Below are 16503 nucleotides of genomic sequence, written 5' to 3' on the forward strand. Positions count from 1 at the left end.
GCAAACTAGGGTTCTCCTTGTACAGAGAGCACCTTTCAGAGTACGGAAAATGTATTGAACGTACTCAATGTATACATCACATCAATAAGCACATGCAGTTAATCCATTAGTAACTGGATTATCATAGTATTTTAAAGACAATGGGAGGAGCAGCTGCCGTGGCATAGTGGCATGGTAATGCACATCCCATATCTCAGTGCATGGGATGGAGTCCCACCTTCATGCCTCACCAGCTTCCTGCTAATACATGTGAATGGCAGCAAATGGTGGCCCAAGTACTTGAGTTCCCACCACCAACATAGGAGACCTGGATGGAATTCTTGGTTCCCGGCTTTGGCTTGGACCAGCTGTGTTTGTTGCAGCCATTTGGGGAGTGAACCAATAGATGGAAGAACTCTTTCACACTCTATTCTGCTTCCTGGTCTCCCACTACATCTTAGTCTCCCTCTTCCTCTCTCTCTCTCTTACACTGCATTTCAAATAAATAAACAAAACTTTAAAAAATAAATAGAATGGAAAATTAAATGCCTATTTTGATTATCACTTCTGTTACACTGTAGCATTATTAGACTACAGTGCTAATATACACTGCTTATATTGAAATTAAATGCATTTGGGCCGGCGCCGTGGCTCACTAGGCTAATCCTCCGCCTTGCGGCGCTGGCACACCGGGTTCTAGTCCCGGTCGGGGCGCCGGATTCTGTCCTGGTTGCCCCTCTTCCAGGCCAGCTCTCTGCTGTGGCCAGGGAGTACAGTGGAGGATGGCCCAAGTACTTGGGCCCTGCACCCCGTGGGAGACCAGGATAAGTACCTGGCTCCTGCCATCAGATCAGCGCGGTGCGCTGGCCACAGCGCGCCGGCCACGGCGGCCATTGGAGGGTGAACCAACGGCAAAGGAAAACCTTTCTCTCTGTCTCTCTATCTCACTGTGCACTCTGCCTGTCAAAACACACACACACACACACACACACACACACACAAAACGAAATTAAATGCATTTGAGTTTTTTTCCCTACCCTTAGCTAGTTACTAAATATAAATCCTTTGCTACCATATTTGTCAAGGCCTCTGAAAGTGACCCAGATATGAAAAAAATGTGAGACTATTTTTGGAATCAATTATTTACCTGATTATTTTGTAAATTGTCTGACATGAAATGGCTCTTAATTAAGCACTTTTAAATGATTATTTAACTTCAATAATCTTGCTTGTTATATATTTTGATCATGAGTTTATTATCATAGTGTTAATAACTGAGGATTCTGGCTATCATGTCCTTTTATGATAGTCTTTAGACATTTTTGAGAAGTTTTCACATTTAATGCTATCTTTCAGTCAAAGCATTTTTTTTTATCAGTAGACAACTTGAAAGGTCAGTGTCTTTATTTCCTTTTTATTTGGAAGACTTGCATTCACAGTCTTACATTATATATTGAATAGGCTCAGAAATAATGGGAGACACAAAGCTTTATAGGAAAACCAAGCGTTTCTTTCTGGCCATTGACAGGCCCTCTGTGAGCCTCAGGCTTTCCCCCACAAAACCTTGAGATATCTTAGATATCAAAAAGAGTACAATAGAGCATCAGTTTCCCAGACGCTGGGATGCCATCTTGGGAATAGCAAGAGGTTAAGTTTAGAAAGTAGTTTCCACTCCGTCAAAGAAGAGCCTTTCTAGATTTAAGATATTTTTTATCACTATTACTTTTCCTCTGGTTAGCCTGTCATTTTATTGGTAAATAGTTAACTGTTCTTGGCTTTTTAGGTCCCTCAAATAACTAAATTTATCAAAGTACTAATTGCATTCTACACATGCGTGTTTCTTGAAGACTCCTGATTCAGTGACCAAGTCTCATAAAGGAAGCTGGGCTCAGCTTTCCCAAAGGTTGAACTTAGAAATCAGCCACATTCACTTAAAGAGAGAGTGAGAACAATGAATTTTAACCTTTTAACGACACAACTGTGTCTCATTTTGTATACGACACTGTTATAGATAGTAATTTATAACTATATTTTCAGTATATTCAACAATGAATAAATCAGAAACAGATCCAATGTTCTTAGAAACAGTGGTCACTTTGAGACTGAAATGTTTGCTCAGGCATTTTCCTTCCTCTCCAGACCTTCACCCTGGAAGATTCTCCACAGTTGCAGACATTTGCTGATTCCACTGGGATTTGAAGCACTTTCATTGCATGAGAATCTTCTCTATGGTAACCCTGTGACAGTCTAAGATCCGTGTACATAAAAGAAGCTGAAACAATTCCTAGATTTTTGCAGTGTATCCAGTGAATTTGTTTTAAATATTAAATGAATGAATTACCAGCAGTTAAACTGATCTTTATTGTTATTCCCTAGTTATATCGTGACAGTTCTCTACAATCCGTTTTATCTTTGTGGCTCCTTGCTAGCCCATCTTCTGTGGACATGACGCCATCAGATATAATAACTCAAGCTTTAAATAGAGAACTCTGCTTTCAATGGTACATTCCTCCCCTGGACAGACCTCCAAAGGAAACAGAACCTATGGTAGGTAATGTAATGATAGAGCTAAATCTTTCATTTAGATATAAAGTTAATTAGACCATATAACTTAAAAAGTAGAGAGCATCAATCTCTTAACTATCAGATTGGTCAGTGATTCACGTTCAAGGAAAATCTTGAAAATGGATCAAAATTTTAACAATAGAACAGCTGGTCAGTATAGCCTTTTGCAGAGGAATCTGGCGCTGTGGCATTCCTTGGGTTGCTGCTTTCTCTAAGAGCCTCAGGCTTTTTGCCATAACATGTTTGTCATATAGTTTTGCCCTATTCAGCATTCTTATTTGCTTTTTGTCTTCTGCATTGGACTACTCCCAAGCTTTCCAGCTCTTGAGTGTTGTCCCCTCTAGCTGTGCCTCTAGTAGCTTCTGCAGCTCCTTGACTCAGGTGACCCCTGTCAAATTGTCAAATCTCCTGGGTCTACCTCTCTTTGTTCTTTGGCACTGCTTCTCCCATAGGCCCCTTCATTCTGCTTCCTTAGGCTGGAAGCCTGCTTCTACCTCTTGGTCAATTATACATCTCTTCCTATTCATATGAAAAGAGAAACTTTAACATATCACTCTGCCTTTAAAGCTATTTCACACATTTTTAAAGGACAGTCTTCCCTTGGTAGCTGTTAGAGATTGGTTCTAGGATTCACTGTGGATACCAAAATCTAGGATGTTCAAGTCCCTTACATAAAATAGCACAATGTTTGCATATAACTTCTGATCATCCTACCACATGTTTAAAATCATCTCTAGATGACTTATAATACCCAATATGATGTAAATGCTCCTTAAGTTACTATTATGCTCTATTGTTGAGGGGAAAATGATGAGAAAAAAATCTGTAAATGTTCAGTACAAATATAATTATTTTCTGAATATTCTACACCAATAATTGTTGAATCCATGAATTTGGGACGACAGGATACAGAGGACCAACTGTATATTCTCCTTTCCACCCTTTGGTTAAATCCTTGTCAAATATTCCATATACATTTTAGAATAATGAATATAGAATCTCTTTTAGGGGAATTAAGTACAACAATTTTCAAACTGTGCTTCTAAGAATACTAAGAGGTCAGGAAATCAATATAGTGACTTATGTGTAGCATTTTTACAAAGAAAAAAGTTTGTATCACAGATAGCAAGTAAAAACTTGGTTTTCTGAAACTTATTTCTTGATATATATTATTAAAAACAAGATTGTATGATTTGTGTTAAAAGTAGATTTTTTTAGATTAATCTTCAGCATGTTTCAGAATTTACTTACTGGAAAAAAGTCACCAAAGTTCTAAAAGGTTATGAGTACATTCATTCAGAGAGTCTGAACATGGAAGCCTCTGAAACAATTGGTTACCCAAGCAGCTGAAGAAGGTATAAAAATATAAAATTCAGGTCACAAGGTCATAGACACATCACATCTATCAATATGACACGGGAAGACTGGGGTAGGATGATTTGATATGTTCATGTGCTGGTATCAGAAAATGACAATAGCAGAAGCCAATATGTAAGGAGCAAGTGCTAAGACCAGTGACTGGTAATTAGAATAGTAAGGCTTTGTCCACAAACAGTCATGTGTGACAAATCACAAGGAATCACAAACCAGTGTCAGTGATCGGAGGCAGAGCAGTAACTAACACATTCTGATTTAACTGGATTTGCTTAAATGATTTTCTTAAGCCACAAGAAAAGATGCAGAACACCCAGCTTTTCCATTTCTTGGTTTTAAGATAGTTCCCCACCCCACCTAATGCCAAGGACTTCAAGAGTTCATGGAAAATGGTATTAAAAGGGCTGGGCCAGGCAGAAGCCAGGAGCCAGGGTCTCCCACATGAGCACAGGGCCCCAAGCACGTGGGCTATCCTCCTCTGCTTTCCCAGGTGCACTATTATGGAGCTGGATCAGAAATGGAGCAGACAGGACTCAAACTGGCACCCATATGGATGTCAGTGTCACAGGCTGCAGTTTTATCTGCTAGACAATAACACTGGCCCCTGAAGCCTCTCTTGAACAATGTCAGTATCTTGAAGGGACATGATAAAGATTGCCAGGGACTGTCACTTAATGAAATGTCCAGAATCTATCTTTAAAAATAGTTGTGAAGAGTGGCTTATTTAAATCAGAAAGATAAATGATTACAGCTTAACTATAAAAATATATAACCACACCCAAGGTTGACTGCCATGATTTGTGTCAAGTTTATACCTTAGGAACTTTAGCTTTATTCTGCCTCTTCTGCTCTCAGACGCATCCACGGTTTCAGTACAATCCCTGGGAGCTAGAGAAAGAGATTTGAATTATGCTCCTAACTTGATCAGGGTCGATAAATGTGATTAGGGTTTGTAGGAATGAGGTGCAATGAAAAGCCAGATAGCTGGCTCTTCCTTTTTGAGGTGAGAACTAACTTGGAGGGAACCAATGCTGCTACACAGGCTATTGTGTTGAGCGCAACTGGAAAATCCAAAGCATGGTGTTCTGAAGCTACAGAATGCTCAGGCAGACAAGCATGATCAAGTGCAGGAAGTCTGATCAAGCGAAGCACTGAAAAGCAAGATTCCATCTGGCAATGAAAACACAAACTTGGGCAGAACTGAAATGATTCCGTAGAAATGTTTATTCAGTGTAGAAATCCAGCCAGTCTGGGAACAAGATATATTGAGCCAGTGCTCTTTTCTGGAAGTCTTTTTATCACTGATAAGAGCTGAACTTTATTTCAGGGTCCTGAACAAGCAGCTCATACATTCAAGGCAATCTCCATCCTGTTAGGAAGGAAAAAGAAGGGTTAGGGTCCCCTGGAAAAGCAGATCATAATACAAGTAGAAGCCCAATATTATCCACTTAAATGTCAGAAGTGACATGACTCAGGGATCATTAAGATGCTCTCGACTTCTCTCTGAGATGAGTCTAGTTGGCTGAGTGATTAGCTTGAGGCTGGTACTACAGATAGGGCCCAAGATTTGACCCAGGTTCTGGAAATAGAGGAAGACAAACGCTGTATGGATGAGGCAGAGATTGGCATCTGAGAGTCTTTGGTCCTTGCTGATTAAGTGAAAGAAGACCAGTGACATTGGTGTCTTCTGTATGCTCGTTAGAAATGTAGTCTCTCAGGACCCAATCCAGACCCACTGAATAAAATATGCATTTTAATAATATCTCCCAAGTAAGGTGTGTACATTCAAGTTTGAAAAGTATGGGTATAGGCTGGTACTACTACTGCACCTTACAGTTCTAAGAATGATTTTGCCATTTCTTTCTTATCTGCTGTGACTTCTCTTGGTACCAACCAAGTCAAAATTCAGAACTGAAAAAGAAACTAGGAATATCTGTTTTACAGATGAGGAGAAAGTGCCATGTGGGTAAAGTGATTTGACCAATGCTATAACTTAATAATCCTGAAGATAGTAATGGGGGCCTCACTCTTCTGATTCCTACTAATGATTTCTTTATAAAATACACTTGTAAGTTATCTGATTACTAATTAATAAAATAGTTATTAAATGCATACTGTATACCAGACATATTATCAACTGGTTAAGATACAAGATGAGGAAGTCATGAATCCACTCTAATGGAAGAGAGAGTCTTCTTTTATGCTTTCCTGTCCTACAGGGAGATATACATGTAAGACAAACTTTAAATACAGTATTCCTTGGTGTTAATCAAAGTCTTATCTTGTCTTTATTCCATGGACTGTATTGTCTCTCTGGGTCTGTTGTCTCCTCCAAAATCTAATACTGAGTAAGCAAAATGACATAGGGTGAAACTTAATTCCTGAAGGGGGAGGATGAGTAATAATGACTGGTCAGATACAGATCAAGACAGGAAGTCAGTTTGGGGTCAGCAACAGGTCCAAGAGAACGTGAAAATGAGATACCAAGGTAAGATGAGCCGAGAGTGATCATTAGACTAAAAACAATAATGCTCTTTACTTTGACTCATTAAATCCTCACACCCATCCAGGGGGTAGAGATCTCCACACCTCCAGTTTATAAATAAGAAGGCAGGAGATGCACGTTTAAGTAACTTGGACGTAATTGCAAAGCGAGTAGTTGGCAGAGACATACCCAGGCGTGCTGGTTTCTGAATCCATACTCAGGACAATCATACAAGTGAGTCTAGTTTTATTATTATTTAGAATTCTGATCTCAGACTGTTTTTGAATTCAGTTATCTATACCACACCCAGTTAGAAAAGGCTTTAACCATGTAGTGTGCATAGCCATTGACAAGTAGCAGCCTGGAGAAGAGGAAAATCATTTTCATTATCAGAGGTCAAATATGAAGCATATTCTCTATTGACATTTTTTTGCTCACATACCTTAGGGAACTTCATTAGCTCTTACATTACTGATGTAATGCAAAATTCAGAAACTTGAAGATATGTGTTGACAAGTGCTGTAAGCACTGAAAAAGTACAAGGTGTCACTCCTGTATTCAGGGATTTTTATGTATCAGTCTGGGTGTCAAGATTAACTAACAAACAAAAAAACAAGTGTAAACACCATAAGATAGTATGTGATCTTCGCCTAATCTCTCTGGGACTCATTTTACTTTTTTTAAAAAAAAGTTTTGCCGAATTTTCCATAATTTGAGAAGGCAAATTTTGAAAGACCTCTAAATAATATGAAATAATAGTCCTCTGCCCAGAACTCCTCGTCCCTGATTCCCTTCCTCAAATCTGTTTATGTTCAACTTTTTCTTCTGCCTTTGTTTTCCTGATGTCTTTTTAACCATATATCTAAATCATACGCTCACATGACAATTTCCTGAGCAATCAGCTTCATACATTATTATGAAAGATAAAAGACTGTGTCAACCCCTTTGCCTGTCTCACTCACCGTCGTCCCCTCTGCACATCTTCCTAATTGAGTTCCATCTCAATTCTTCTTTAAATCACAGTCCGTGTTACTCTGTGACCATAAATCTAACTCACAGTGGAGCCAAATGTGGTACTATTTCCTTTCTTCCTGTCTTCTTTTCTGAAGAAAAACGTTGCCTTACCTTCAATTTAGTTTTCTAAGTACTTTAGAATCTCTAATTCCTCCCAAACTTTCAAAGAAAGTTAAAGTATAGTCAAATTCATCAGTTTATCTCTGAGTTCCATTTTTCTGTTCTTCTTCTGACTCATGCTCCAGATTATCTATTTTCTTGGCTCCACTGTTATCTTCAGAGTCCATTCCCCTGGGGAAGGGCATTTGACGCAGCAGTTAAGTCACCCCCTGGACACCCACATTCCATATGAGAGTGTCCAGTTCCAGGCCCAACTCCTCCACATCCGACTCAACTTCTTGCTAATGCGCATCCTGGGAGGCAGCAGGTGATGTTTCAAATACCTGGTTCCCTGCCACCCATGTGGGAAACCTGGATTGAGTTTTGGGCTCTTGGCATTGATCTGACCCAGCCCTGGCCCTTGTGGCCACTTAATGAGTGAGTCAGCAGGTGGGGGATCTCGTTCTCTGTCTCTCTGCCTTTAAATAAAATGAAAATCAATAATAAAAAAAAAAAAAACCTTAAAAACCCATCTCTCATGGAAAAGAAGTCCCATTCTCCATTCTCTCAAGAATTCCTTCATCATTCTCTTAGTTCCCTCTGATTCTCTCACCTGTGTCAGATGAACACATCTTCCAGCTTCCAGAGAAAGGTTTATCATAAAAAGAAGTCCCTTTGTGGAAGGGACAAAGATGACAAGGTGCAGACGGCACAGAGCATCGTTACAGATCGGGATCAGCCGGAGCAGCTTTGCACAGGACGTAGTTCACTTGCAGGTCATGAACCACCAAAATAGGACCAAATATGTAGGGTCCAAGGAAACTGCTCTCTTACGTGGAGGATATTTTATAGCTCTCTGTTCGTGTAGTCCAAACCACATGTGGGACAAGACTCAACAATAAAGACAAAAATAACAATTGAATCCAGATGCAAATAATCAATATGCACGTTTCCTGTAAAAAAAAAAAAAAAAAAAAAAAAACAACAACTGCTGGCAAGATGTCACAGGCTGCTCCCTAGTGTGTTTCAGACTCTAGGACAGGATGACATCAATCACTAGTTGGTATATTTTATTCAGGTTTGGCCAAGGGCGATAGCTTGACTATGTTTCCCTGAGATGCTAATGGAGTTGCAAAAGATTGAGATTACTCAACAAGTAAAAAGACTTGGAATGTCTGAAAAAAGTCTTTGTTTTAATGCTTAATTCATTGTTTTCTAGGTGTAAATTATATTCCCTCTAAAAGTGGCAGGTACTGTAACCATTTTCTGTAACGATCCTGCATTGCTATTGAGAAGTCTAATTCCATTCCCTTTTGTTTGTTGGACTTTTAACAGAATGGTTTCTAGATTTATTATCACTGGGTTGGTGTTTTGGCATAGTGGGTAAAGCCACCACTTGCAAAACTGGCATCCAATAGGGGTACAAGTTCATGACCTGGATGCTTCCCATATGGTGGGCTGGGAAAAGCAGTGGAGGATGGTCCAGGTGCTTGGGCCCCTGCTGTCCACAAAGGAGATCTGGAAGAAGCTCCTGGCCCCTGACTCCAGCTGCTGCCACCATCTGGAGAGTGAACATCTCTCTGTCTCCCTCTCCATCTCTCTCTCTCTCTCTCTGTAACTGACAAATATCTCAAAAAGCTTTATATACCAGGAGTGTATAATAATTTAAAAATTTAATTCAAAAATTTTTTTCCAGCACTGTGATCATTTCATCAGATCCAACAGGAGAAAGAGAGGATTTATTTTCAGATTATCCAGATTACAGATGCGTAATATAAATTATTTTTGTATTTACACTGTCATTCTTTTTTTAGGAAAAGCTTTATTAAGATATAATTCACACCCTACAATTCACCCATTTAAATTATATAATACAATATAATATAATGTGTTCACAGAGCTGTACAACCATCACCACAATTTCAGAATATTCTCTTCACATAAAAAAAGAATCTCATAAGCATTAGTAGTTGTGCCCATTTCTCTCTGTCATCACTTCTGTCCTTTCCTCGCTCCAGGCAATTATCTACTCTCTGTTATATATCTGTCAATTCTGGACAAGTTTAAAAATATTCTTCCTTTCTAACTAACTAGAATTACATATCCTTTGGCCAACATCTGTGACACCCTTTCCTCTCCACCACCACCACCTACAACTCTACCTCAGTTTCTGTGAGATTAACTTTTAAATTCCACATGTGGATGAGATCATGTGGTCTTTTGTTAGTATCTGGCTTATTTCATGTAACGTGGAGGCCTCCAGGTTTACCTTTGTTGTTGCAAATGTTCCTTCTTTTTGTGGCTGAATAGTATTCCTGTGTGTGTGTGTGTGTGTGTGTGTGTGTGTGACATTTTCCTTATCCTCTCATTTGATGATAGGCATCTAAGTTGAATCCATATCTCGGCTACAGTGAGTAGCACTGCAGTAAACATGGAAGTGCAGGTATCTCTCTGACATACCGATTTCAATTCTTTTATGTAGCTTTGTATCAAGTGTGGAATCCTAGTTCTTTATTTGTGACTTTGGAACATCTAACACTCTTCTTTCTATCACTTGTGAACTGAATTTCTTTCACCTGCCTTGGCGTGTGTTTCTTCTGTTGTGCTGAATATACTTAGGGTACCCTCCTTAATCTGGAAAGTCATATTGTTCAGTTCATGGAGGTTTTTTTCTTTGATAATTTCTTCCCTCTGATTATCTCTGTACCTTCTGAAATTTCTATTATTCCTTTATTTAAACTGGTGGGTTGAGTATTTTTCTTATTGTTTCTCCCTTAATTATTCATATTTTCATTAATTTTGAGGAGATTTTACTTTATGTTTCCAATCTTTTACTGTCTGCTTAGTTGTCGTTAGCATACTTTTTAATTTTTAAGCTGTCTGTGTTGTTCACTGATAGTTCCATCTTTATGGTACCATTATTTCATGGATGCAATATTGTCTTTCTTCTCTCTGAGGGTATTAATTATAGTTTCATTAAAGTTCTCTTCTGTCTTGCATCTGATTCTCTAATTTCCTTTCTTCTGTAAGTCTTCTGCCTTTCTGTAAATTTCTGCCTTTTGTGTAGTGACTCTTGGCTGCCTATTCTCATTTAGAATAAGGTGCTAAAAAGCATATTGCGTCAGGCTTATTGATTTATAGGTCTCGTCATAGGATAGATGCATAAGGAGCCAGTATTCTCATTAAAGGATGCGGAAGTGTCAGAACATCTGCAGGTGTTTTCTCTTTCACTGCTCAAAAAAGCAACTGCAGTGGAGTGGAAGAGTAGCTCTGATTCAGAATGTAGACTTTCACTTAATTCCAATTTTTTCAGTACCTAATGTCCCTGAGCATAGGTCCTCTCTGATTTAACATCAACAGACAGCAAAGTAGAATTTCACAGAGGAGATAGAAGGTATGGGGGTGAGGACTCTTCTGGCTGCCTATGCCCAGAAAAGAGATGGGAGGGGTGTTGTTGACAGCTCCTGCTTGTAGTTCCACCTACTCCTGCCTTTTTTGTTTTTTGTGTTTTAGAAAAGATTTATTTGAGAGTCTGGTACCTGTGCTCAAGGTCAACCCACCCACTCAGGCAATACCAGCATGCCACAATTGTGGATGTCATAAAACTTGTGGAGATTGGCTGGCACCGCGGCTCACTAGGCTAATCCTCCACCTTGCGGCGCCAGCACACGGGGTTCTAGTCCCGGTCGGGGCACCGGATTCTGTGCCGGTTGCCCCTCTTCCAGGCCAGTTCTCTGCTGTGGCCAGGGAGTGCAGTGGAGGATGGCCCAAGTGCTTGGGCCCTGCACCCCATGGGAGACCAGGAGAAGCACCTGGCTCCTGCCATCGGATCAGCACGGTGAGCCGGCCGCAGCGTGCTGGCCGCAGCGGCCATTGGAGGGTGAACCAACGGCAAAGGAAGACCTTTCTCTCTGTCTCTCTCTCTCTCACTGTCCACTCTGCCTGTCAAAAAAATAAAAATAAAAAAAATAAAATAAAAAACTTGTGGAGATGTCATAATGATTTGCAAAATAATAAAAGCTGTTAGATGTCATTACTGTAGCACTGACATCATAATCAATGGTGATATCACCACTGGGATGTGATAAAATACCATTATGGTTTTATAAAATCCATTGAAACCCCATTTTACATACCATGTGATGTCATAAGCCAGCATTGTGCATTATAATAAAGTATGATGACATGAAATGATTGTGATATCATAATCAACTTTAGTGTCATAAAATCATTGTGATCTCATAAACTCAAGATTGTGATGTAGTAATCATAATTTCATCAAACACCAATGTGAATTCATAATTTATTGTGGTATTGTATCATAAAACCTATGATTTCATAATTGATTGGTATGTCATAGAATCCATTGATATGTCAAAATGAATTGTTAGACAAACAATTTTAATTCCCAAAAAACTATTGTGAAGGCATAAACCTACCTTGTGACATTATAAGCAACTGTGATGTAAATGAAATGCAGGTGATATTAATGAATTGTGGTCATACAGCACTATTGTGATGTCACAATCTTTGTAATGGCATGTACAAAATTCATGTGATGTTTTAACTTAATGATTGCAATGTCACAGAACTAAAATTGTTACATTATGAAATGATTATGATGGCAAAATCAATTTTGATATTATAAAGTCATTGTAACATCTTGACTCTACAACTATGATGTCAAAATTAATTATAATATCGTTAATAGCCTTATGATGTCATAATCAATATTGGTGTAATAAATCAACTTGTATTATAAATTAAAAAAATATTTATTTATTTATTTGAAAGTCAGAGTTACAGAGAGAAGAGGAGAGAGAGAGGAGAGAGAGGAGAGAGAGAATCCTCTATCTACTGGTTCATTCTCCAGATGGCTACAATGGCCGGTGCTGGGCCAAGTAGAAGCCAAGAGCCAGGATCTAGGAGCTTCAACCACGTCTTCTATGTGGGTTCAGGGCCCCAGGTACTTAATTCATCTGCTGCTCCTTTTCCTAAGCCATTTGAAGTGGAGCAGCCAGGACACGAACCTGCTCCCATATGGGATGCTGATGTTGAAGGCAGCAGCTTTACCTGCTACACCTGGCCCCTTTACCCACAACTCGTGCCTTCTAAGAGGCTTGAGCCTCCAGTCCTAGAGCCTTTGCAGTGTTCGCGTCCAAGCTTGTTGCTGGCAACCTCTCTGCAGGCTCTGAGGACACCACCTGTGCTCTCTACTGAGGCAGCTATGTTCTTTCTAAGCGCTTTCTTCAAAGTGTCATTGACATCTTTTGTCTGCTTCTTCTTCTTTCTTGTTCTTTCTATCCTTGTGGATTTATGCTTTTTAAAAAGTCCCTTTACTCTTAGTTTAGTCTGATATGCCAGGAAGCAACAGAGATCAATGCAGGAGCCCAGTCTGTCCATGTTGACGGGCAGCTCTGGGTCTTAGCTTTCTTATATCTCCGATGAAGGAATTAGATCAGACTGTCTCTACATTTCTATGAATCCAAAATTCCGTGTCCATGACTGGATATGAGTGCTCTATCCTATGGGATTGACTCTAGGAATTGTCAGACTCCAAACAGCAGGGAAATAACTAGAGCATAAATCATCAAGAGAATACTTCAGTATTAAGGGTGGGAAGTTGTATACAGACTAAGTGAGGGGCAGGAAAGGGCACAGCATAACTGCATGCGTGGTAGTGGCTCTGCCCATTGACAGGAAAGGTGCAGATGCAGAAGAAATAAGAAACTAAGCTGTATGTTCATCAGCTATGTGTCTAGTGCTTTCCATAGAGGGCCCCCAAAGACTGAGATTTAAACCTAATCACAGCACATGAAATGTCACTCTTCAGAAATAAATTATTACCAAATAGTATTTATTTTCATCTTATAACCTTTGCGCAGTCCTTGTTCATATTACTTCTCTTTTAAAGGCATTGGGACAAAAACATCACTTTTCTAAAGAAAAACTTTTTAAAGTGCCATGATATTATTTTGAAAATGAATGTTGCATTTCTGGAGGCAAAGTGTAATTTTGATGTCACATTTTATTTTTCTTACAGGTTTTGTTGTTGTATGCATATAATATGAAGCCCCTGAAGATTTCAGACATTAGATATTCTGTTAGTAGCAGTGTGTGTACCGGCTCTTTCTGGATTCCACTGACCAGGCAAGCAAAGATGAATTATCTTCTGTTCTCTAGCCCTCTTTGTGACAAAGGGTAAATCATAGGAGACCTTGGAAAAGACTTTTTTAAAGAATCTTCTTTAGAGGAGAAGTGTACTGCAGTGGTTAAGTGTGTGAACTCTGAATCCCATAGGCCTTGGTTCAAAAGCTGGGTGTACCCCCTTGTTACCTTCACAACCCTGAGCAGTTTATTTAACCTCTTTATGCCTCAGTTGCCTTATTAGTAAATGGGGAATAATAAGGTGGTAGTGCCTAGGGTTGTTGAAGGAACAGTCAATACATTTTAGAAAGATTATAAACAATACAAGGATGTCTACACTACATTTTCCCTGTAATTCCTTGGGAGTTTAAAGAATAATGTAGCTGTACATCGGGTTGCATAATTAAGCCCAAGTTTTACCACCTTCCCTGTCTCACCTTTCCCTCTGTACTGAATTCTATTTTGTGTTGTTCCTAAAGCCCAAAGTCTGTTTCCCAAGTTGTGTTCCTCCCTTTCTATCAAACTGAAAATATCTCTAACTTTTGCTCGTCTCATTTCTGTTTTCCTAATTGTCTTTACCAAATTGTTTGTGTTAAAATTTTTTTTTCATGGCTTAGCTAGTTTACTTTTGACTCCATTGTTCATTCACCTCGTGACCTCATCCTCCAGTATCTCCACCAAAGGATGGAAACGATGCTACCTGCTCTTCCTACCTTTTGGGTTATGGTTAGGATCCAGTCAATGTATGAACATGGTTTTGAAAAATTGAAAGCACTAACACCTGTGTCTGTCAGGGTCTGCTTCTGCCCAGCCAAGTACCTAGTATGTGCCTAGTGAGTGGTGAATTGGAAATTCTCTGTCCTTCCCTAGAGAGTCTTGTCATGCTCCATGATTTTCGTTTTGAAGGACTTCTTGGCCTTGCCATGAAAGAGAATAAAACAAGAGTTGTTTCAAGAGCTGGCATACTTTCAATTATTCAGTCAATTTTATTTCTTTTTTCTTTTTAAGGGAAATAACAGAAAACCCAGGCCCAGGTTATATACCAGTACAGCTAAAGAACAACATTAGGAAAGTGTCCACTGGTCTAGTGAATCCAGAAATACTGCATGCATTTTATTTTTCCAACATGGTGAAAATGATTATAATTTCAACAGAGCAGAAAGTCATCAAACTGATGGACTTCTTCATTTATTTTAAGAGTCTTAATTTTGGTGTTTTTATGATCAACAGTAGGGTTACTTAACATAGGAACAAACTCCTGTCACCAAGCACTATAGAGGAGGGCACCTAATAAACTTCATCTGGTCTGTCTTTTGGTGGCACTGAGAGAATGGACTGTTTCTGTAATCAAAGGTGGCATTCCATGTGTTCTTATGAAAGTCAAGATCAGTACATGAGGAATTGCTCTTGATCCTTCTTTAGAAGGCAAAGATAAAATGAATAAGATGGGTCACAAAAAAAAGAAAAAAAAGAAAAACACAGCCAAAGAAGAAAAAACTTGAGTGACGTATGAATCGTAGTTGCTTCTTTTATTCTCACTTCCTCATCTTCCAGTTAAATTCTCATTAGGAAAAATATATTTTAAATTTGGGCACTTTTCTTACAGCAACAAAGGAAAAGATAGTGCTCTCAATGAATATACATGCAGACTTCTGTGCAGTTTTGCCTAAATGGTAGTTACACTGTTGTGTCCAAGATCAAGTTTTCTGCCTGATATTCCTGCCTTTAAGCCTTCTGTCACCCACATTTCTAGTTCTAGTTGGATGCAGCCGCACAAGACACAGCATCTTGAGTGACAGTGTCCAGTAGCTCTTGAGGACAGAGGCTATGGGGAGTTGACATGGTAGATGCTTGCTGGTGGTGCTAATGATGGAAGTCAAAAAGGATGGACCACATCCAGAGAGGACAGGTGTAGAAGTCCATGGGGAGAGAGGGAAATCAGGATCAAAGGCAAGCCAGAAAACAGAAGAAAGAACAAGATGTAGGACAGGGGAGGTCATAGCATTAGATTCCAATAACTGAGACTTGGATCATCTGATGTTGCTGCTTGTACAAGGGCCCATCTGCTTTGCCCAATACCAAATTCCTCTTAGTGAAGCTAGAATGGGCCATGCATTCTGAGGCAGAAATTACAGTTGTAGACACTGATTCATAATCTTTACCCCAACAGCAAAGAATAAATTATCCTTCCTTCAATTCCAAGTACAGCTGGTCTTCTATATCTGGGAGTTTCATATCCATATACTCCACCCACAATGATGGATAGGAAATAAATGTTTTTAAAAATTTCATCTAGGGTTGGCATTTAGCCTTGTGGTTAAGACACCAGTCAAAATGCCCACATCCCGCATCAGAGTGCCTGGGTTCAATACCTGGCTCTGCTTCTATTTCTGGTTTCCTGCCAATACAAACCCTGTCAGGCACCAGTAATAGCTCAGGAGATGGTTTCCTGCCACATACATAGGAATCCTGGATTGAGATCTTTGCACCAAATCTCATCTTTGGCCCAGCCCCAGCCATTGCAGGCATTCAGAAAGGGAACCAGTGGATGGTAGCATGCTCTTTCTCTCTTTCTGCCTCTGAAACAAATAAATATAAAAATATTGCATCTGTATTTAACATGTACAAATCTTTTAATTTCTTGTCATTATTCTCTAAATAATACAGTATAGCAACTTTTATAATATTTATATTAGCACTAGGTATTATATAATCTATAGATAATTTAAAGACTGACAATTAACATGGGAGGATGCACATACTTGTTCTATGCCATTTTACGAGTATGTAAGGGACATGAGCATTGAGGATTTTGGTACCTGCAGAGTATCTTTGGACCA

At 39.3% G+C, this 16503-nt stretch overlaps 1 protein-coding gene across 5 annotated transcripts in view; it reads left to right on the top strand.

Annotated features, from left to right (window-relative positions):
- CFAP54 (cilia and flagella associated protein 54) overlaps positions 1 to 16503 on the top strand; it is a 372444-nt gene that overhangs the window by 293036 nt on the left and 62905 nt on the right. For 3 of the 5 annotated variants that reach the window (XM_008256922.5, XM_089308814.1, XM_089308817.1), the window contains 2 exons: positions 2356 to 2526; positions 13560 to 13666. In XM_008256922.5, coding sequence (XP_008255144.5) covers positions 2356 to 2526; positions 13560 to 13666 — 278 coding nt within the window. Of the gene's footprint in view, positions 1 to 2118; positions 2317 to 2355; positions 2527 to 13559; positions 13667 to 16503 lie in introns of those variants that run through there. The other 2 variants (XM_089308813.1, XM_089308815.1) reach the window with 2 other exon arrangements.

Source organism: Oryctolagus cuniculus, chromosome 11 (assembly GCF_051225735.1).
Source record: "Oryctolagus cuniculus isolate XC-2025 breed Fujian yellow rabbit chromosome 11, ASM5122573v1, whole genome shotgun sequence".
Classification (NCBI taxonomy): Eukaryota; Metazoa; Chordata; class Mammalia; order Lagomorpha; family Leporidae; genus Oryctolagus; species Oryctolagus cuniculus.